This window comes from Dipodomys merriami, unplaced genomic scaffold (genome assembly GCF_024711535.1).
Source record: "Dipodomys merriami isolate MVZ:Mamm:240054 unplaced genomic scaffold, mDipMer1.0.p SCAF_69, whole genome shotgun sequence".
In the NCBI taxonomy this organism is placed as follows: domain Eukaryota; kingdom Metazoa; phylum Chordata; class Mammalia; order Rodentia; family Heteromyidae; genus Dipodomys; species Dipodomys merriami.
This window is the reverse complement of record NW_027206279.1, coordinates 2776623-2800375: the sequence shown is the minus strand read 5'-3', so window position 1 is coordinate 2800375 and position 23753 is coordinate 2776623. Positions and strand designations below refer to the sequence as shown.

General features: G+C 43.6%; 1 protein-coding gene across 14 annotated transcripts in view; it reads left to right on the top strand.

Moving 5' to 3' along the window:
• Meis2 (Meis homeobox 2) overlaps positions 1–23753 on the top strand; it is a 411350-nt gene that overhangs the window by 344635 nt on the left and 42962 nt on the right. For all 14 annotated transcript variants that reach the window (XM_070005731.1, XM_070005729.1, XM_070005736.1 and 11 more), the window contains one exon: positions 13572–13648. In XM_070005731.1, the coding sequence (XP_069861832.1) occupies positions 13572–13648 (77 nt within the window). The remainder of the gene's footprint in view (positions 1–13571; positions 13649–23753) is intronic.

The window sequence follows — 23753 nt, the reverse complement described above, 5'->3', positions numbered from 1 at the left end:
GGGTTCAAAGCCAGCCTAGGCAAGAAAGTCTGTGAGAGTCTTATCTCCAATTATCTGCTCAGAAAACCGGAAGTGGTGTTGTGGCTCCAGGTGGTAGAGCACTAGCCTTAAGCAAAAAAGCTCAGGGACAGTACCCAGGCCCTGAGTTCAAGTCCCATGACTGGCATGGGGGGGGGGGAAGTAGTTACTGCTTTGTATCAACTTCTACCAGTTAAATTTAAAAAGTATAACTACTACAGTATTAGCATATTTGTATTACACATATGTACCTCATTATCTCTTTATTTTTCCAAGGTGAAAAACAAATATAAAGTACAGAGGTAATTAGAAGTCTACTTTCTGGTCTTTCTGAGTTCACCTTGGCCAGCCAAGCTAAGAAGCCCTTTCTCAATGTTTTCTGATTTCCTATTTAAATTAGGAAGAAACAGCTCCATGCTAGTGTGTGTGTGTGTGTGATTATATAATTTTATTGCTTTGCTAAACACTTTTATTAAAATGTGTCTGTTTGCTTCTAGTTCATACATTTCTAGTTGATTTGGATTTATTGAACAATAGCAGAAGTTTATAATTTATCCAGTGGTATTATATTTTAATATTAAATGACTTTAATTTTGAATGCTCAGATATGAGCATCTTTGGGAAAATGTGTCTATGTGTATGTGTTCATTGTGTTTGGTTTTAGCATGGACCATATACATTTAATAACCAGAAAATAGTTATGCTGAGGTGTGATAGAATGACACCTGGAAGGTGTCTACCTCCTGATGAGTGGATGTGGTTTATATGTAGAGTATGGTGGTTTTGCTCATTGGCAGAAATCTTCAATACTTAAAACATGACTGTCTCCAGCTGAGGTAGCTGTGCATGAGCTTGTGTGTGGTGAAGTAGATGAATGCCCTGGCTAGACCTTCCCCTCTCTCACTTGCTTTAGTTTACTTTCACTGTACAGGCTGCTGCTTAAAAAGGGCAGGAAAAGCAAATTGACAAGATAAAACTCTGGGGGATTCCAAAATAAATACTGCGAACTGAACTTTTTTGATGGCCAGGTCCAAGTTATCTTACTGGGGTATCAGCTAACTGGCTTATTTACTTGTGAGGGCCTGCTGAGGTGAACACTAGGGCGATAGCATTTCTTATTTTGTTACGTGTTGTGGACAGATTAGTGAGCTCTTACACAATAAAAAATCAGATAAATTCCAAAACGTGATACATTCCAGATGCAGATTAAGAATATCAGCTTCTAAGACACAGGAAGGGCACCCCTGTTTTCAGCTGATCCCTTTTAAAGAGTGCTGCCCTAAATGTGTCCATGCTGCTGGTTGCAGCTCTGCAGCTTCTAGAAAAAGAAAGGGAAGTCCAAACCTTTGATGTTCTACTCTGTAAAGTTTTATTTTGGTGACCTTTAGAAAACAAGCACTGACTCTTGGCGGAATCATGCTCCATCTTATAGCGCCCTGATTGGAACTTTCTTTAGATTATGGCACAGGAGGTGGTCAGTTACCACTAAGATTCTTTTTAGTCACTGTTGTCCATCTCTAGAAGCCATTAGTACACATCTACTTCCTTCTTGCTTTTGTCACTTTTCATCTTTCCATTAACCCCAATTTCTTATTCTATACTCAAAGCTGAACAATAAAGATATAATACCCATAGCAGTTTCATTGCATACTCTAGAGATAATAAGTTTAGCAAAAAGATAGTGTTCACCCTCTTTCTTTTTTCCCTATCTTCTTTCCTTCCTTCCTTCCTTCCTTCCTTCCTTCCTTCCTTCCTTCCTTCCTTCCTTCCTTCCTTCCTTCCTTCCTTATCAATTGTGGGGCTTGAACTCTGGGCCTGGGTGCTGTCCCTGAGCAATTCAGCTTAAGACTAGCTCTACCACTTGAGTCTCAGTGCCACTTCTGGTTTTCTGGTGGTTTATTGGAGATAAGAATTTTACAGACTTTCCTGCCCAGGCTGGCTTTGAACCATGATGCTCAAATCTCAGCCTCCTGAGTAGCTAGGATTACAGGTGTGAGCCACTGGTGCCCAGCGTGTTCAGTTTCTTTAAACACTTACTTCCTCTTTAAATCCATGTTAGCTCTCTCTTGTTAAACTGCATCTCCAGTACTTTCTAGTGAACCAATCAAGATTGCTCACACGGTCCATGCATATGAAGTTAGACTGAGCATTCTAGAGGGAATTGGTTTCATTTCAAGTATTTCAGTTGTCTACCATAAGCTTCAAACCCCCGCCTTAAAGCAACCCCCGGTTGACGTAACAAGGAGAAATGAGATGTTTTTGGAACACCATGCATTGATTTCTCTTCCTTGGCTTCCAGCTCATGGCGTGGATCTTCTGCACCCCATCCTCACCACACAGCCACTGCAAGTGAGCTAATTCTGGGCCTTGGCCTTTGATGTGTATGTGAACTTGGTGTTTCTTCCCCGAAATTTTCCTTCTCATCCACCATCTAGCTTTCGCCCCAGCCCATTTCTCTTTCTGTGCTTTCAAAACAGTGTTTTGAGGATACAAAGAGCTCATGTGGTTGCAGTTTCCAGTTCGGTAGTGTAGCGCCCATTTTTTGAACACGTCTGCACGCCAGTCAGCAGCATACAAGATGCAAGTCTCAGGTTGCCCGCCGGGCTCTGTCTTCACGGAGCACATAGTCTACTGGGGTGTGGAGAGGGGGAACGAGCAGTCATGGCAAGTGTAGTGTGGCAAGTGTGCGAAGTACGGTGTGAGACTGTGTGGCCCAGCATGGGACTTGGAGCGTGGCGTGGATCACAGAGGGCTGATGGTGTTATTGAGTCATCAGTGTCCGAAATTCCCAGGTAGACATTATTAGGTTCTCTAAGGAGTGCTCTTGGAGACCCCATACAATGTGAGATTTAGAAGAGGAAGAGACACCGAGGCTTGGACAAGCCACTCAGCCCCCCTCAGCCCCAGTGAAAGTAGGCAGAAATGAAAGGTTTGAATTCACTGGCCTCTGGTGTCCTTTCCAGTCCTGAAACTCCAAGGCTGTGAGTTTTTCTTTTTCAGTTCACTGAAAAATCTAAGTAGCCCAAACCTGTTTTGAAATCGGCTTCAACAAATGATCCATAAAATAAATAAGCACAAAATTAAATTTTTTGGAAAAGTAACTAGCTGTAGAACGGAGTGGCCCCATAAACTATTAATTTGGTCATGGTGTGGAAATGTGCGATGCTCATTAAATGAGTCGGGCCTTATGTGTGGCTTTTGGCTCATTGAGTGAGATGGCCTGTTGGCCGTTGGGCAGCATCACACGCCTGGTCAGGCAGCTCATGTGGGCATCCAAGCCAGTGCTAAGCAAAGATTATCTTCCTCCAGACCTAGGAACATATTTCCCCAGATTTTCCAAATAAAACCAGACTCAGCTTTTTAAGTCTCAGTCAATAAGATATAAGTACATTGACTGTGCTTAAAATTCTGAATCTTACCTGGAAATGTTCACTAAAGCTTGCTCCTAAACAATGTGTGATGGCTTCTTAGCAGCAGCGTGAGGCTTAGCGCACGCCTCAGTGTTTCTGGAGTCTGACCATGAGTCTCATCGCTTGGGTTGTGTAGAGTCTGTCCACACCACTGGGGCACAGGTTGGCAGCCCTCCTCCCCAGACCCAAAACACTTGCCAAAGCATTTAGTTGTTTTCATCTAAGTGATTAACTTGGGTATCTTAAAAGGTGCTTTCCCTACCCTGTTCAACCTCAGTCTTTATAATAGCAAACATCATAAAGGCTCTGAAATCTACGGACAGTACCCCATCAGACACCTTCCATTAGCTTATGTGCAGAAGGGTCATTCTTGTTCTTTTTATTTTTAATTTTTTTGCAGTTTCAGAGATGAAACCCAGTGGTGTCACTCACACTAGCCAAACCCTCTTTGTTCTTTTGTTTGGCTTTTGGTTTTGTGACAGGATCTTGCTCTGTAGCTCAAACTGACCTCAACAGTGGGATCCTCCTGCCTTAGCCTCCCTAGTGTTGGGATTATAGGCATGTACCACCTTAGTCTGCGCTCTCCCCTGTTTTTATTTATTTATTTATTTATTTATTTATTTATTTATTGTCGGTCTGGGGCTTGAACTCTGGGCCTGGGTGCTGTCCCTCAGCTCTTCAGCTCAAGGCTAGCGCTCTATCACTTGAGCTACAGTGCCACTTCCAGTTTTCTGGTGGTTTGTGGGGAGATAAGAGTCTCATGGACCTTCCTGCCCTGGCTGGCTTTGAACTGTGATCCTCAGATCTCAGCCTCCTGAGTAGCTAGGATTACAGACGTGAGCCACCGGCACCCGGCTCCCCTGTTTTAAACGAGAGTTTCTGACTGTACTTTCAACTATCAACCAAACATGCTAATCTCGTAGGATCTATTATTAAAATCTCTTAGACATTCTTAGAAATTTAAGGGCTGTGATTATTCTATTTATCTCCATGTAAAGTTAAATGGAAATGAGTCTTCCTGAAATAATCACATTTTCTCTTTCTCAAGTATACATCTGGCATACAAACTTAAAAACTACTAATTTGAATCTTAAGTCTGTGTTTCCATGACACCAAACAGCTGGATGAAAAGAGAAGAATTTAGTTAGATGTTTCTAAATATCCAAATATTGTGTTGTTAAAACAGTTAAGTGACTGTTTGAATCCTTCCATATTTATCTGGGTATTTTTGAATGATACCCATAGTAAAGCCAGTGCTTTCTACTAGAAAACATTATCAATTTTGGAAACAGCCCATTTCTTGACAAGTCAGTTTGGAGATTTATTCTGTAGGTAGGAATAAGTGTTAGAGAGTTCAAGGTCAGCCAGCTAGATATTGCTGGCTTATACTGTAATTCCAGGTACTTGGGAGCAGGAGTTCAGTAGGATCTATGTTCAAGATCAGCCTGGGGTGCGGGAGAATTAAACAAACAAACAAACAAATAATAAAGGCTAGGGTTGTGTTTCTGGTAGCAGACAACCTGCTTAACAAGCTTGAGGCTTTTGAAGTTTTTAAACACAGAGGAAAGGAAAGAGAGGAAGTTGTTGATTTAAGGTTAAATAAGACTTGAACTCTGACACTGTGCACTTTATGCATAGGAGACAAAATGGAGTAACGAAAAGCACAGAGTGGGGAATAAACCTGAAGATTTGGGGCAAGCAAGAGACTGGCTTGTACTGAGGGTGAGGGGTTAATAAGAGCCCGGTGTGCCAGAATCGCAAAATCAGAAGCCCAGGGTGGCCGCCATTAGAAATACACTTACACAAATCAAATGGCCAGACTATCGCAGTCCTTGTGGTCTTACTTGGTGCTATCACAGGCTCCCGTGAGGTTTCTGTGTGTAGAGATGTTCCTCAGGCATTTTGATTAGCAAAAACTGCCTGAAAGGTTTCTGGGCTGCATGGGAAGCAGGCTGAGTAAATAAACCTCTGGTCATGTGACGAGAACACCAGCATTCTACTTGTACTTTGCTTTTCCAGTTCAGGTCCAGAATTTCCTCCTCTTGTGGCACTTTTGAACCTCTGTATTCCAAGTTTTGTCACTTTTTAAATCTGGTTTCATTACTCTGGTAAGTTCTTTACAACCTAAATGATCATTAGTTCTGCCATGTTCGACTTGAGTTTGCTAGAGCAGTGTGAGGCTGGGCCCTCTTCATTCTAACCCCTGGGTTATGGGGTGTCATCAGGGCTGTTTCCTGGCCCAGGTACCTGCATGGTAAAGGGTAGCGGGTTTTAGTAACTGTTTGATGCAGCTGTAAAGATGTCAGGAGCTGCTTCTGCATTGGTTGGTTCTGCTTTCGTGGCAGGAGCTTCATTCTCAATCTGTTGCTCTCCATTTGGTGGCAGCGAACTGGAAACCCCATGGGAGCGGCCTCGGGCGGTCCCGTGTGGGCTCTCCCCGCGCTAACTTGAGTCCCACTTCCACTGCAGCTGTTCCCCGAAGAGGGGGAGTCGCCGTGGGAAGGCTGTGCGTTCACTGTTGGGATGATACCAAACAGCAGAGAGGGAGCAGAAATACCACCATGCCATGTGTTATAAACAAGATTTACAGGTCTTCTTTCTTGGGACTTCAGCTTGAAAACAAAGGAAGCTGGCGTCCCTCCAGGTGGCCAGGAGGCTTGTATTGATTTTTCTGGTGTGGGCTACCGTTTGACAAACTCTGGGTCCATCACGGCAACAATTTTAAAACCTAGCCCTGTACTTGGTGGACTGATTGGTATCAGCCTTGCCTGGGATCTGCAGTGGTACAGCTGGCATCGGCATCCTGCAGGGTCGTCCCGTCCTCAGGCCTTGTCTGGGCTCTCTGATAATGCTGAGAGATGTAGGTGCTTGAGTTGCTGCGAAGGCACAAGGGAGATGTGGAGAAAACACACACTAACTCCAACAGGCAGCTGGCCACGTTAACTCTATTTCCGTCTTGGACAAAAACTATGTTGACATGCAGAGTGGGTGAGGTCTCGGGCACCGTGTCTTTTGTCTCATTTTCGTTGCCCATCAGGTAGACATCTGTAGTTTCCAGTCAAGACTCTTAAAAAAAAAAAGCAAAAGAACCCTTCAGGTTTCTTCAAAGCAGCCCAGGCAACTGAGAACATAACCCACACATCAGAGGTTTTAACCTGCAGCAAGCAATCATGGAACCAATCACGTTTTCTCATTGTGTGGCTTCCAACGTGAGTAGTTTTTATGTCATCGAAAAGCCAATACCGTGACTGCCCTCTGTCAGCAGGCCAGCGTCTGCGTTGACCCAGGGTTGCCAAAGGCAACCGTGGCAATGGCCCCTTGCCGTGGCCTTGCTGCGGTCATCTTGGCCCCACTAGTTTTAGCTTGGACTAGCCATAAGGTACTCATCTAGCCTTGTAGCTTAATCAGATATTTAATGATAAAGCTGTTGAGACAGTACACACACACACACACACATACACACACACATACACACACACACACACACACACACACACACACACACACACACACACACACACACACATACTTTTAATAGGCAGCAGGATAAGGGCTTAGTGTTCACTTCCCTTGTGTTCGTTTGCAATGGATCCTACCTGTCTTGAGGAGAGTTAGTTATTCCCACTCTTACCAGTACCTAGTTCCATGACTGGTGTCTGCTGTTTAAGTTCAGTAAACCTTCGTTTGCTCATCTACGTAAAATATGTCTAAGCTAAAATCTGCCTAAAAAGTTATACAAGTTTAATGATTTGTGGTTCTGATCTCAAAAGGCAGAGACAATAATATGGTATACAGACAAGAGGTTTAAATGTAGCAAAAACAGTAAGCTGTAGATGCATCATGTTTCATGTAGAAGTGCTTCATGAGAATCCCAGGGGAATGGCAAATGAAGGCTGCTGTGTCCAGATGCAGTGTTTAGCAGCTCAGACAACTCTGTTTATGTGTGTACACGTGTGTGTATGTTGAGAGAAAGAGATAGCAGGAAGAGTCAGAAGGCTTGCTCACAAGACCTTGTTATTACAGTCTCTCGATGTTTTGTGTCCCATGTATGGCTCTGTTCACCTTTCTCCTGCTGTGCTATCACAGAGCCTGGGGCTCTGTGGATAGCCTTCGGTCTATCCTAGTACTTGAACTCAGGGCCTGGGCACTGACCTTGAGTTTTTTTGCCCAAGGGTAGCACTCCACCACTTGAGCCACAGCTCCCACTTCTGGCCTTTTCATGGCCTGACTTTCTTTTTGAAACTTATATGTCTTCTTTTTCTCATTCTTTCTATAATTTTTCAGTGACAAAACAAAGAGCAATATATAAAGTTTAAAAAAACACAAAGCTTTCACTTTAGAAAGTTTTTCTTATAGAGGTGTAAATAAGACATGGGAATGAAGAGATAAGAATTGTTTAGCACCTCAGGAAAATGAACCCTTAGATATGTATTATAATGTTTTTTTTCTTTCATGCATGTGTTTCTAACGCATTTATAAGATTATCTCTTTGTTGCTTTGTATGTCCCTCCCCCACAGTATAACCCGTGCTTTGACTATATTTGATGTCAGTATAACTTGTGGAGGAGATGGGGAAAAACCAGTTGTTTAAGGATACAGGTGGACCTGTTGCAACATTGAGAAGTACAAGTTGTCATGTCCAAAACGAGCTTTACAACGTCGGTGCGGGGGGGGGGGGGAATGGGGGGGAAGGAGAAGGATTGGGATTGGGGGGGAGGGGGGAGGCTGGGAAGGGAAGTGAAGGGTAAACAAAAGGAGGAGGCTGCAATACTTGGTAAGAAATGTACGCATTATCCTGCCCATGTAATTGTAACCCCTCTGTACAGTATGTTCACAAATAAAATTAAATTAAATTAAATTAAATTAAAAAAAACAAAAACAAAACAAAACAAACAAACAAACAAAAAAAGAATTGTAAGCACCTAGTGAATTGCTATAGGAATTTAGAAGGAAAGAGCTACCTCCAGTAGCAAGGATAGAGTGGTTAAAAATAGCTTTTTTGTTGTTGTTGTTGTTGGTTGTGGGGCTTGAACTCTGGGCCTGGGCGCTGTCCCTGAGCTCTTCAGTTCAAGGTGAGCGCTCTACCACTTGAGCCACAGCACCAGTTCTGGTTTTCTGGTGGTTCATTGAAGATAAGAGTCTCATGGACTTTCCTTGCCCAGGCTGGCTTTGACCCAGGATCCTCAGCTCTAAGCCTCCTGAGTAGTAGGTAGGACTGCAGGCAAGTGAGCCACTGGTGTATGTGTGCGCTGGTTCTGGGGCTTGAACTCAGGGACTGGGCCCTGGCCTGAGGTGCTCTGCCACTTGAGCCAGAGCTCTTCGTCTAGCATTTTTTGGTAGTTAATTGGAGATAAGAGTCTTGCAGGCTTTCCAGTCTGCTCTGGCTTCAAATTGTGATCCTCAGATCTCAGCCTCCTGGATAGCTAGGATTACAGGTGGAAGCCAGTGGTGCCCAGCATACACAGTATCATTTTCATTTTCTGTTTTATCTTCAGAACTGACCTAAAACATATATTTTGCTTATAACATAGGAAAAGCTGACATTCCAAGCAGCTGCATTTACTTACTTAGTGCCGGCCTGAACCTCAGTAAACCATGCCTGCCATGCAGATTCATTGCTCGTGTTAGGAAAAATTCTTAGAAGGCTTTATACACATGGCATCATCAAAATCAGGGTCACTTAGGTTAACTCTGTAAAATGAATATTTTGGAAGAGGAGAAAGGGATTCTAGTGATCAATTTCCAAGAATTTGATTAAACCTTCTCAATGAGTTTGACCATTTTCCTGAACAGTTCTATTATAGCATTACAGAAAGTGTACTATTTGGTTTTTGAAGAGTCTATCTAGTAGATTTTCTAGGCCTTGAGCATGGGAGACAGAGACAGCGCCTAACTCTTAAGGTAAACTCTAATCCTAAAAGTTTCTTGCTTTAAAAAAATACCCAGTGAGCCAGGTGCCAATGGCTCACACCTGTAATTCTAGCTACTCAGGAGGCTGAGATCTGAGGATCATGGTTCAAAGCCAACCTGGATAGGAAAATCTGTAAGACTTTTAACTCCAGTTTACTACTAGAAGTGGCTCTGTGGCTCAAGTGGTAGAGCGTAAGCCTTGAGCTGAAGAGCTGAGGCATAACACCCAGGCCTAGCGTTCAAGCCCCATGACCGACCAAAAAAAAAAAAAAAAAAAGAATTCAGCAAGCCAGGTGCTGGTGGCTCACACCTGTAATCCAGCTACTCAGGATGCTGAGATCTGAGGATCACAGTTCAAAGCCAGTCTGAGCAGGAAAGTCTGTGAGACTCTTTATTCCCAGTTAACAACCAGGAAACCAGAAATGGCTCTGTGGCTCAAAGTGGTAGAGCACTAGCCTTGAGCAAAAATAGTTCATGGACAGTGCTCAGACTGTGAGCTCAAGCTCCATGACCAACAACAATAACAAAAAAAATTGATACTGGCTGTGAAACTTGTGTGAAGCAGTGTGCATGCAGACAATGTGAACACACACCAGTGAGAATTCAGTTCTCTAGACTACACAACATGAACCTTTGCTGTGTACTTTTGGTGTCAATCTATATGTATTTATTTCTATCTAATAAGGAATGGATAATCCTTAATTGTTCTATAACTTGTTTTTTTTCCCACTTAATACATAGGGATAACCTTCTCCATAGTGATCCAATTGACATTTAGGTTATTTTCCATTTTTTTTGTCCCTGCAAATAACTATTGTTTTCATTCATTGTGTACTTCCAATTCATGAGGCAATTGGATGTCATTTAAAATGGTAATGCTTCAGCATAAGTCCTTCCTACATTGGATAAAGTTCATGACATAGTTCATGTTGGACCTCTTACAAAAGATGATGGTCCACCCATTGCACTGGCCCACCAGTGTTTTGTAGAGATACCGTAGACGCTCTGCATACACTTAGCTTCCTCTGCCCAGGAAAGCAACAGCGTAAAGAATAAAGATAGCTTGGAACTTTTAAGTGAATTTTTACAAGTTAGCCAGTTCAAAAACATTTTTGTCTGCACTGAATTGTCCTCCTCAATTCTTGAACACTTGTAATTTGATTCAAATGAAGAAGGCCTTGCTGGTGGTGTCTCCTCAGTTCCCTAGTGGCCTTCGAAGTATTTTGAGAAGTGCAAAACTTTAACCTTTGCCGAAAGAAGGGGTCATCCTCCCTGTGAAGCCACAGTGCGCGCTCTTAGAGTCACGGGGCTACCTTGGACCACCAGACACAAGTGATTTGGCCCTCAATCGTGAACAGACTAAGCTGTAGCTTTAGTCTAAGAATATGAAAACTGACAACAAATTACTGCATGTGGTCTACTTCCAGTTTTCAAGTGCAAACATACTCAAGTTTATTTTAAATTTGAGCCATTCAGACATTTAGGAATACGCTTCAAAGAAGATGTGAGGGCCTCCATGTTATTATTTCAATATGATGTCTGTTCTAATAAAGCTGAGAATGCATATGATAGACAATGTAGCAGAAATTCTCTAGCTCTTCAGTTTGGCCTTACATGTATACATATATTTGTAAATTAATACAAAACACATTGTCATGGTTCCAATTCCCCTGGAAGATGATTGTTTTCCATCCCTCTTTTAATTTTAGAAATAGTGTGGCGGACTGCCAGAGCACTTCGAGATAAACATTCCACCCCACGAATGCTAGCATGAATGTTGGAACGCCACAGAATGTCATTTATGTTATAAAGTTATTGTGGTCTACCCTATTAATTAAAAAAATAGCCATCTGTGCAAGGTGAATTTTGGTAAGACACCAATTTTTTGAATGATTCTCGATGGAACTTTCAAGTGCTGTGAATAGTGTAAGTGTAGCCAAGGGATTCCCAAGATAAAGTGCACTGTTTATGTAATTCTGTGGTCACGACTGAATTTCTAATAGAGCACTGGAAACTCTTCTTGTTATTCACTCAGAATTTACCCTCCAACTGGAGGGAACTGGCCTGCTCATAACGGCTACTTTCTACTCCAACTTTCCTACTTGAAACTTGGATTTCATTTAGACCTTCCGTTACATTGTCTGCCTTTGTTTTTCTCATTCACGTGCAGTCACAAACGCACATACACACATGCATACTCTATAACTCCCATTTTCTCAGCGCTATCACAGGCCTGTGAAGTGAGCAGGAATGAAGGCGCCAGCAGCCGTGGGTGCAGGGCGTGCACTGGGGGACTTCGGGGTGATCTGCACATTGTTTTCTGTGCACCTTTACTTTCATCCTGAATTTAGCATCTTATTCCCATTTGGGCAAACAACCTATAAACATAGATTTTCAAAATCTTAGAGGAGTGGAAGTCAAAAGGTGTGCTATTCCCTTGTGTTTGGCAAGAAAATACTTTGACACAATTTTTTTTTCTCCCAGTTATCATTTCCCTCAGGATTTTCAGTCAATTAACATTTGTACTGTTACAGTGTGCGGCCACGCCAGTGTCTGTGATGAGCAGTCCTTCTTGTGTGTGAAGTCATTCATTATCTCCATTACCAAAAGGAGAGTAGAGGACAATGACATTGTTTGCAAGAGTCAGGGTGTTGGGGGAAATATGTGCAGTGGTCGCAGTGCGGCGGCTCCTGACAGGAGCGATTGATGGCGGGCCGGTGTGAGTGGCCAGAGCAGCCTCGCAGGATGCAAATTACTGACTGTGGATTCCAATTTAGCCGGTTCATTTTTCTTGCCCGTGCTGAAGACCATTAGTGGTTTTTGAAGCAGCGAAGGGTCATTACTAATGTGGGCAGGCCTGAAGCAGGAGGGGGAGGAGGGGAAAAGCCTTCTGTAATTACACAGCTTCCAGGAGCAGGCTGGAGGCCCCAGCCAAAAAAGTGTCAACACCTCGCAATCAGAAAAATTTATTTTCATTTTATGCTTAACCCATATTAACTCAACATTATCATCTTTCTTTGTTAACATTTGCAGAATATTAGAAGCCTGCCTCCTATACTAATATAAATCTAGTTAACCCTTTTGCTATTCAGGGGATTTTGTGTAACCTGATGGCATTTGAGTTTGCTAACAAGTAATTGTCTGCATTTTGGATAGCGTATGCTGTTAGAGAAGACAAAGTATCTGAAGAGTCAAATCTTAATTATGGAAAAATGTCCACTTTCTCAAATGCCAGGGTGCTCTGAATGGAGTAGTGTGTGTCGCCCAGGGTCACTCTGTAGTAAGGTCGATGGGAGATATTTATTAGTAAAGGCTTCCTAGTTTTCGAATGACTGTGACACACTTGATAAAAGTTTACTTTTAGGCTTAAGAGAACAGTGAGTACAAATCAGGGACTTTCTTAACAGATATGTTTCTATAATTATGTACACTGTAGCACAGGGGCTTTTCAAGTAAATATGAGATTCCAAAACAACAATACTGGATTTCACATTGAGAGAAGAAAGCGGAGAAAGCGGACTGGTTGTGGAAATGGTTCATTGCATAGATGGGTGAAGTAGAGAGTTCAACCCCAGAGCAAAAGCCCCTGAAGTGTATGGCTCCGTTCTCTTACTGCTGTACTTTAAGCTAGCCTGTCCAATTTCCACATGAAGCTCTGGGCCAGTGTGTGGTCCGTGCATGTGACCCTCTCAGGCCGGAGGACTAAGTAATGAAGATGAAAGAAACTTCCATTTTCCCATAAATAAGCAATGTACATACATTGTAAGTAAGTTGTGCTGCAACTTAACTTACTTAGTAAGTATATCTGTGTCTCCTGTCACCGCTTTCAGAATCTGCCCTGCACACCACTTTCCAAAGTTTTACTCCGTAACCTCAAGTTAACTAGGAAATGGGACTAGATGGTGCCCTCTCGTAGGATAGCACCCAGTGAAGGCTTCACAGGTGATTTCTGGAGACAGTGAGGTGGGCCTAAAACCGATTTCTCTGATGCAGCTGCCTGAATGAAGATGGCCTCCATTCTGTCCCCATCCCCAAGAGCTGGTCCTGCAGCTTGTGGGGGGCCAGGGGCCGCCGCCCTGCGGGTCCGTCTCTGCCCACGCTGCCCTCCGTTGCCAGACAGGCGCGCGAGGAAGGTCATAGTCTAGGGAATGGCCAGCGGGGCTTTCATCTTTGAAGCGAGTGACTCTTTCCTAACTTCTGATACATCTTTTAAAACATTTGTTTTTCCACTAGCATCCGTACCCTTCTGAAGAGCAGAAGAAACAATTAGCTCAAGACACAGGACTAACAATTCTCCAAGTAAACAACTGGTGAGTGACCCCAAAATCAATGTCTTGGCTAAATAATTGTTTGCTGCTTTTCTCTTTCTTTCTTTTTTTCTTTTTTCTTTTTTCTTTTCTTTCTTTCTCTTTCTCTCTCTCTCTTTCTTTTTTTCCTTCCTTCCTTGTTTCCTTCCTTCCTTCCTTCCTTTTTTTCTTTCTTTCTTTCTCTCTCTTTCTCCCTCTCTCCCTCTCTCTCCCCCCTCTCTCATTTTTGATATTACTTCTAAACAAATGAAACCAAGGAAGATACATTTCTTCCTTGAAAGAGGTGAACATAGAGGAAAGAGAGAGTAGCCCAGGGAAATGGGTTGTGTAAGATTTCTCTTTCCTCTCCTCTCCTCTTTTCCCTTGTTCTTCCTCCCCACTTCATTTCCCTCATCTTCTATGTTTAAAAATCCTCACGTGGAATTGCAAGTTCTGTCTGGGCCATTCCAGACAGAACCATTCCCACAGTGGGGTCCGGTTTGGCTGCAAAGCCCCCCATCCAGTCCCCACTTCTGAGATGTTTCCTTTGGTCTAGGCTGTGAGGGGTGTTGTGGGTACAGTCTCCTCCTAATAGAAATTCATTTACCCTAATTTTGTTTTAAATTGAGAAAAAGGTTTTTTTCCATTTTCGGTTTGGCGATTTGGAAGATTACTCTTGTGGTGGTGGATGGGCCGTCGAGCCTTTGTGCCTGGCTTAGAGGGTGACAGAGGGAGAGGAGGGGCTGCGGATTAAATAAAATGATCACAGCGGCCAAGAAATGATATAGGAATTACTTATCAAAATACTGGCCCAGGTTTTATCAGCAGCTTAATTTTGTTCAGTACATTCTTGGGGTGATGTTCAGATTAATTGAACTGACAGTTCTCTTTCAAAATTCAGGGAAAGTATTTGCACGGATTTCAGGCCTTATACAAACTTAATTACATGGAACTCCATTTTATCATTCTAATTCCATGTAGCAGAGGTTGTATTTACAAATGAGAAGTCTCTGCCTTTATTCACAGCTTTCCTTAATATATTTATCAAAGCAGGTTCATTTACAAAGTGCTCTATCTGTGGGATACAGGCAGGCAGACATTAACAAAGCTTTTAGGTTTATCAGGCTCGCTGCCTGATGAGCTACCCGAGGGTCAATTGATTTTGTGGTTCTGTGATTCATTTTTTTCTCATTTTTCTAGGATCACAATGAGAGACATGCTTGGAGAATTAGCCAGTTTGTCTGCCTTATCTGTCAGGCAATTTTTTTTTTCCCAGGGAAGTCAAGCTACTTAAATTGGCCACAGGAACTGCCGTTATCTGACTTTAATGCACCCTATAGTGCGGATAGCATTTCAATTATACCAGTAACCAAAGCTTAGCTGCAGCCCTTTCATGCCCAGTGCTGTACAGAAGGTGATGTGCCTACCTACAGAAGCAGAAAATTGAGTTGCCTTGCTTCTGTCAGGGTGATTAATGCAGAAATAAACTGCTAACCGGAAAAGAAAGGCAGAGAGAAAGGATAGACAATACAGACTTGAATTCACTTCAATTTTCTTTTAAAGATTGGAACTATGTACATTTAAAGATACCCTTTAGACCAAAAACTTGGAAGAAAGGAGATAATCTTCAGGGGGAGGGGGCTTCTATGGATATGGGTCTCACGGAGTGAATGTGTACGGTATCGAAACGTGTATATTCGCAGTGGTGATCTAGTCCAGCACTGGGTGTTCTGAATTATTCCAATAGATATATTTTGTGTTAGCTACAAGAAAGTGTTTGCCCTCAACATTGTTTTCAAGGGTACCGATTGCCAAACGGAGATAGGAGGTGTAGGGCTGCTCTTGATGTCAGTAATGCTGCATTAGAACCATTTTCTGTATATTTTAGGCAAGTTGAGGGATGTTGTGATGGGAATTCTTGAGTGAAGTGCAGTTTCTGTGTTGCACGTGGCTCTGGCTCTGGCTCTGGCTCTGGCTCTTTTGAAAATGCTTTTGCACATCACCCACTTCTGGTGGTTTTGATGTAATCTTTGCATGGAAACAAGGAGGAACTTCCCTCTGTAAAGAACAGCGTTTCCCACACACACCTGGCTGCTACCTGGGAAGAGCCCCCTTCTGTCTGAATTCCACCCTGCCCAGGCATGCACGAGGGCTTAGCTGATGTGATATTTTCAGTTTCTTGTTTCTGTTATTTGAGCCCCGAATACCAAGGGCTAGGACGTGTCAGTCTGTCACAGGGCATACTTTGCACAGCTTGGTACACGCTTTGACACCTGCATCTCTACGAAATAATTCCGTCTTCCTAATTTTCACACTTCCTTCTGAAAAATTCTGTAATCCTGCCCTTAGGCAGGTTCTTAGTTAACCGCTGCCATAACTTTGATAATAAGGTGTGACTCACGAGGCTGGTGCATGGCAAAGACCCTACGAGGCTGCCAAGAATTTCATACAGAGACCCAACTCCTGAGGATTTCACAAATTTAAAAGAGAACACCTTCCTCCTCGCCCTCCCACCCCCTCTCTACGCATTTTAAGCCTGTCCCAGTGCCTCACCAACATCAGCTTTTCACAATAGAGAAAGCCATCCACCGATCTCACAAGTGTTCTCAGGTGCACATAATGGCATTGAGGAAAGGGAGAGATTACCTCCTCTTCCTGTGGGTCCTGGAAACTGCACAGTGGACCAAGGGAAGTTCCTAAGACGTGGTGTGGTCCTCATCCACTCAGTCACTGCTCCGTGGAGGCCAGTTCAGGCTTGTGCATTGTAAGGTTTGAACCCAAAAACTCAGAGTAGTAGAGAAAGGCTGCAGATACTTCAACCTGGGGGGACCTGCCGCTCCCATTCCGCTTCTCACCTCGTAAAGTAAAAAGGCCAGCCAGGGGGAGGTGGCTGAGCGGCACAGTAATAAATAGGCGGTGGGCGCTGGCTCCGCACACTTGGAGAAGCAGCAATCAATAAAAACAAGTGGCCAGAAAGTGTGGGCTTCAGGACAAATAAGAAAGTTGGGAAGAAAAGTAAAGATGTTTTGTAGCGCAGCCTCTGGTGTTAGAGATGTGGTGGGTTTTGCCCACATGTTTACTGGAGGGAGGGTGGGATGAACAACCTGATCAAGACGTGATTTTGGAAGATGCTCACTTGTTTAACTACTCCTTTAAAACACAAAAGAGTCTGATGATGGACAAGGCCCGGTGTGGCGGTGCATTCTGGCAACGCTGGCACTTAGCAGGCTGAGGCAGCAGGAGGGCGCGTTTGGGAGAGTTGTGGACCTGTAACCAAACCCCCAGTGTGCGCGCTCTTCATTTCCAAAGGAAATCACAAGTGGAAGACACGCTTCTGGTGCTTGGTATCCAATAGCCAGTCAGGGTGGCTGTAGATCAACCAAAGCGCGTGCATGAGGAGAGAAGAGCGGGCAAAGAGAACTCCACACCCTTGGCCGGCGTAACCTGCATAGATGGAGAGATGAAGCAGATGGTTTTCAGGAATGCCGAGTGAAGCTGTTGGGGCTAAGCATCAGGGTCAGGAACCAGATCTCACAGGGCTCAAGTCCTGCTTCTCCCGCTGGGTTCATAAATGTGCTGCCTTCTATCAATGACCTCCTATCACCTTGGCTATATTTGCCAAATGGGGACATGGAGCTGTGAGACTCTAAGAAGTGCTGCGTTACAGGCACTCGGCGCAGGGCTGGCACGTCATGTCAGGAGATGGTAGCCATTGCTAACATACGTGAAAATAGCTAACTGTAGAAAAGAGAAACATGAACTCATGCAGCGATATAAATAATTCATCATTAAATACAAACAAGATGGAAATGTCTTCTGGAGGAAAACGACATATTACTGAGGACAGACAGTGTGCTGTCCATAGCTTCTATAGTAAACCAGGTCAGTCTTCAGCAGCTTCTTAGAGTTCTTGGATGCCAGGGAAAGATGAGGAGCCATAGTAACTATGAGGTTAGATATTTTTTAAGAATGTCTTGTCTATTGATCCTGGTGTCTTCATAGGAGATGTGTTTATATTCATTGACAAAGACCAAAAAAAATTTTAATGAAATTCTTGACTGAATAATTTGTTGGAATGCATTTGTACATCTTTGACAGTAGTAATCATTGAAATATGGCAAAGTCTTCATTTTGACAGTTTAAGTCCCTTAAGCGAAAACTACTCTAGGAAAATACCAACACAATCTATGCTCTCATGGAGCTCCCCCCATTGCTCTATCAGAATTGCAGAGTTAGCCTGGAAGCTCAAATTTCCAGACTAATGTGTTGTTGTGCTGGGATTTTACAGTATGGAATATTTTTGTTTTCGATTTTGTGTGTGACAAGGTCTTGCTATAGAGCCCATACTGGCCTCAAATTCACAGTCCTCCTGCCTGAGCTGCCTAGTGCTGGGATTATAGGTGGGAACCACCGTACCTTTCCTCTAGATTATACTTTAGTTTATAAAAACTCACATGGCCGCAGTAATTGTAGCCTACTTCTTTACCCACAAAAATCCACAGGGCTGTGTTATTCATAGAACACGGGCATGTTAGGATCAAGGATATATTTCTTCAAAGAACGCTGTCTAGGCCCCCACACAAAAGCATGAAACTCAATTGCAAGTTGGATCTTGCCTAGAGAGTCCCTTTATATAGTAGACTGAATGCCGGGTCTGACTCTCTAGGGCTTGAACTCATCGCTTCACTCACTCAACTTACTTGAGCTGCACCGCCAGCCCCCAAGACTCCCATAGTGCCCCACTGTTCCATCAAAATGGCCATCCAGTCTTTGTAGGGTTCTGAGGAATCTGCACCTACTCTGCAGAACTTTTCATAGGAAGGAGATCATTCTGCTTTACCTGCTTCTCTTTGGCCCCGTGGGCAGCGGTTTTAGGATGTAGGGTTGAAGTGCTGTGCTGAGGGAGCCTTCCCTTGCTCTCACACTATCTCAGTTGCTCTCTGTCTTTTCCTGAAGAAGAGCTCGTGACCTGCCCAGGGACTAGCAAGGTGACAGGAAGGAAGGGGTGTGTGTGTGTGTGTGTGTGTGTGTGTGTGTGTGTGTGTGTGTACATGTGTGTAAGAGGAAGCACCATTAGAACTTCCCAGTGAGGATTACACTATGACAGGAGCAGAGGAGCACCCCCAGGGTCGCAGCTGCCTTCCTGGGGGCCATCGGCCCGGGGATTGGGAAGCGCGGGCACGTGGCGCACAGGGGCAGTGTTCTAGGTGGATTCAAGTCCAAGGGCCACTGCAGGCCTACCGTCAGCCCATGGGAGGAGACAAGGGTGTACCCAGAGTGTATGCTGTCATGTCGCAAGAAGAGAGCCGACGCCAGGAAGTACATGGAAATACCAGGAGGTGGGGAGGAAGCTAGGAAGTGAGGGAAAGAACTTTGTAGAAAAGACATGGAATAACTTGAAACCCAAATGAGGGGTGGAGACAGCTGGACACTTCCATCTCCAAAGAGAAGGGATTGAAGGACGGTGTGCTACACTGGGCCGAGGGCTGAATAAACCTAGGGGACAAGCCTGTGGGGCCAAGTACTTCTCTGCTCGGTACTTGTCACTGTGGCCATAATAGTGGCATAGCTCTGCTAGTTTTAGTGATTAGTTCCAAATAACATCTTTGTTTCGGAATAAAAATCTGGTCAGACTTGTCAGGTGCCAGATTTGCCGTCTGCATGAACGTGTTGAGGGGATGAGTGCAAAAGTATATGCTTGTGTCTGAAGTGCAGCTGGAGCACGGTGCCGCCCTTTGAGATGCCCCCTGTGCCAGGGAGAGCCGGGCCTGGGGGGCGCAGGGTTGCCGCGGCGAGAGGCGTGCGGGTGCACCTGCCCCATGCAGTGTTCCTCCCAACCCTGAACCCACAGGGAGAGCGTGGGCTGAGTGAGCAAGAGCACTTCCGCTGCATTTCCATGCGGGTCGGGCCGCCTTCTCTCCAGGGCTTCTTACCATTTCCGGAATTATTTCAGTGAATGAGAAATTTAAAAAGATGAGTACTTCACCAAAGGGATTGCGCTGAGACGGCAGTGTATTTTACGCGGCTCTGTCCATGCCACATCACGGGGGGAGGAAGGGGGGAGGAGGGAGGGACAGTAACTGTGGCATGGACACATGCACCCCGGTTTTGAATAGAATGGTCTACATTGTCTTTCCCCAATCCTCAAGCAGATTTAGCAAAGTCCCACCCTGATCTGGACACCAGGATTATTTCTACCAGCCAGGCCGCAGTGCCGCCGCCCACCTCCCTGGGCCCTGCTTCTCTGACAGCATTTGTCCTGCTCTGGTGCGAGGACGATTTCCAGAAATTGAGATTCAGCCCAAATGTGGGCAGGCAGCTAAGACTCAGCAAGAGCCTTTTAAATTTGGTAAAGAAAGGGAGTAGAGGGGTAATAAAAGGAAGGAATGCCAGAAAGGAGGCACACGGGGAGGCTGTGCAGTCCGTTACGTTCAATTACGCCAGCGCCTTTGTGCTTTTCCCTTTCTGCTCTGTGAAGAAAGAATGAAATATGGTTTTCATAGCAAGCTGGCAGCATTATCTCAGGATGCATATTTCTTTGCTGGGTTGGAATGCCAGTATGAGAAGAAAAAAAGTTCCTCATTTGGAGGAAAGTGCAGTGCTACAGAGAAAACACCAAACAACAAAAAGGAATGCAACAAGTTTTTGACACAGTTCCAAAAAAAATGTCCCTTAAAAACTTATAAATGAGAACTTTTTTGAAGATAAAATTCCCCATGTTGAAAATTACCGTTTTTCAAAAGACTTCAAATATAAGGAAGACATTTCGTTCAAACTGTTGACTCCTTTATATATATATATATATATATATATATATATATATATATATATATATATATATTTGAAGATTTTTAGAATTAGTGCTTTCTCTTTATTAATGAAGACAATAAACTCCAAGCAAGTGCAGTGTTAGGCACAAGGCTTTACCTACGTCTGCACTTCATTACACCAGTGTTTGGAAGAGAGACAAGGTTCGCTCAAGTAAGTCCTTTATTCGTCTCTGTTGGCATGATCTACATGCTTTCTCAAAGTAACACTGAAATAAAAGTCTACATTTTAGCTGGTTGCATGATTGTAAAGTAGAATCATGTTGACTTAGTTATTTCCTTATTTTTAAATAGGAAAAGAGCAAAAATAATTCGCTGACAATATTACAAAATCATAAGGAATTAATTCAGTAATTATTTCTAGTCCCCTTCAGAGACAGATAAAACAAGAGTATTTTTAAAAACATTTAAGCAAAAAACAAAGAATTTCCAAATTACCCTTACTTGTGGAATGCAGAAAATAAGCTCATGCATGCATTTAAACTGAGCTCTAAAGGCTCCTAAGTTAGAATCTATTAAAAAGTTTTTTTTTTTAAAGATGAGAACATATCAAGGATGTTTGTATTATTTCAACTTCTTTTTTCTTAAAAAGGAGAGTCTTGATTGCTACAGCTTGGTTCTCAATTTTGCCGGTATGTTTTCCAGCAAATTTTCCCCCTCATTTCTTCCATTACCATTCAGTATTGAGGACTTTTAAAATTCTTTCCAAAAATTCCCTCTTAGAAGAGGTACTTGATGAATAGTCTCCAGACCAGGTCCTCATTCCTTCACTCATTCATTCATCATCCCTGCACTGGAGAGCAGCCTTCTCAAAATTACTTAATTGAGAATGTGCTCTGGTAAGGAGTAAATGTAAGTCCTATTAACCTCAAGATCCTGAAGACTAGCTGCTGCCCTGCGTTCTTCCTCCGAGAGGGGTTTTCAAGTATGAGAACGTGCATTGGGAGAGTGTCCCCTGGAAATCTACCCGCCGTGGTCCTCAGCTATGCCCTGTTTGTAGAAACGAGGGAAATCGTGTTATAATCTGCAAAATTCTTAGAGAACTGATTAGAAAACTAAAGAGTACTTTCCGTTTCTTTGTAATATTGCTCTCTCATGTCTTTTTCCTGCTTCATTGTTTTATCCTAATCATCATAAAAAAGGTTTCCGGTTTGGTTCGGCTTCCGGGCATGAATCAGAATCCTCACTGCTGACTGATCATTCTGTGGAGATTTGTGGCCAGCTCCCTGCCCTCCTCTGCGTTGGTTAATTCTGCTCTCTGGTTAAGACTCAGGGAAGGTTCTCTTTTTCCCTGACAAGGTAAACTCGGAGTGGCGGGAGATTTTCCACAGTCTCCCCACACAGCTTATCTTTTAGATAAGTCCCTAAAGGCTGAGGTTTGAGGCTGTTTAATGTCAGCCTCTGGAGTTCCAAACTTCCTTAAAGCCTGAGATAAGCAGCAAAAGTTTACCAGCAATTACCAAAAGACTGGGTGGGTCTGGGGCCACATCCTCCAAGATCTGAATTCAACTCTACCTCCAAGTGAACCGGTCCTGAGGCCTCTGGGCGTCCTTCCTCCAGCGGGGACGGTAGGCCCCGTTCCTGGGTGTTTGTGTACTTTAACCTGCTCTGCACTGACATTTTGCTAACATCAAAGTAAGCCACCACCTAATTTGGACCTGGATATTAGATATCATTTCACTTAAAAAATACATATACTGGTTATCTTTAACACTGCATATTGTCATCTAAAAATCCAGAAAAGTACCCTTCTCTGAAGGGGTTGAGAGTCCAGTTTGTGGTGAGACTTGGTGGCCACGAAATGCATTAGGACAGCAGGCTGTGCTGGCTGTTGTCTGTTGCTTTGAAATTGTGTGTCCAAGTATTTATTTGTGCTAGTTGTCAGGGTACTGGTCAATGCCCATGAGAAAGTTTTCTGTTGGGGAATGTTTGTAGAAAGCAGCACAATGGAATTTGGCCACAGCTGGTTTGTTTCCTGTGTTACCTGAGGCCACACGAATTCCAAACCCTTCCTTAGCCATCTGTTACTGAGGCCTGCTAGTCTTGGAGCATGTGACTCAGTCTGACTCTGATAAACTTACAGGTGTACTGTTGACCTGCAGAGGTCCCATGGTTCTGTGTTTTGTGTTTGATATAATGGACCCGTGCACTGGATGGGAAAGACACCAGGAGAAACTCCTGGTGGATTAGAATAGTCAAAGTCACAGGTATTGACTCTGCTCACACGATATGCCTAATGCAATGGCAGTAAACAGGAAACAAGTGATGTGTAAACTAATTAGCACCAAAGGAAACACAATAGGTTACTCACTAAAATCCATGGAAGGATCTGTACGACCCCTTCAGGTCCACCAGCCAGAGATCTCGGGTTGGTGTTCCATGTCTGAGGGGATCACTCCAGTGCACTTCGTCAGCTTACCAGCTTTTGACATTAAATAAGCTTCAGGTATGATTTATTGAGTAGCCTTCTGACAGGAAGCGAGAACTGAAATTTTCAAGTCCTTGCCGAGCCCCGGCTCTATTTTCATTGCCTTCTCCGAGTATTACATTTAGTCAACCGAGTTATGTGTAGTTCTGGGAGAGTCTCTCTTGCTCCCAGAAGTCATTGTTCAACTCATAATAAAATTATGCTATCAATTTGCCACAAGAGAAACACTGGAGTTCACTAAATTATTGCCATGTGTTTTGCACTAAAGACAAAGTGATACCAATTAAAAAAACAACCACCCCTGGATTTTATTTTTTTAATAGTTTGCAAAGAGGCATGAGACTGGTCCACAAGGGAGGTCATGTCTCCCTTCCACAGATTACAGATTTCATTTTCCTTAATTAGAAAATGGCGCTTATGGAGAATGAGCAAGAGATTTAAGTGGGGGAAGAAGGAAGAATGAAACCTGAGCTGAGTCTAAATAATATGTCAGAAAATGACAACTGGCTTCCCATAAGACTATTTCATTTGAAAGATTTGCTAGGTTACATTAGGCTCAGATAGATCTTTCTAGAAATGGTGCCACAGACTGAGAAACACCGCCGTTGCAAAGCTGGACAGATGAGTGAGGAGGCAGGCTTGGGCTCTGTCTTAGTGGCAAGCCCCTGTCCTTAGCCCCCCTGGGGCATCCCACCCAGGGTGCCAGCTCCCCACAGACTGGAAATCTAGTCACCACCTAAGAGTGTCATGCTTTAGGTTATCAGCGGGATCTAATATCCAGCCATCTCAATTCATCTTCTACTAGATTAATTAAAGAATTGCCAATAATTTGGTCTCAGAAGGAGAGCTTGCCTCTCCATGCCTTAAATAAATA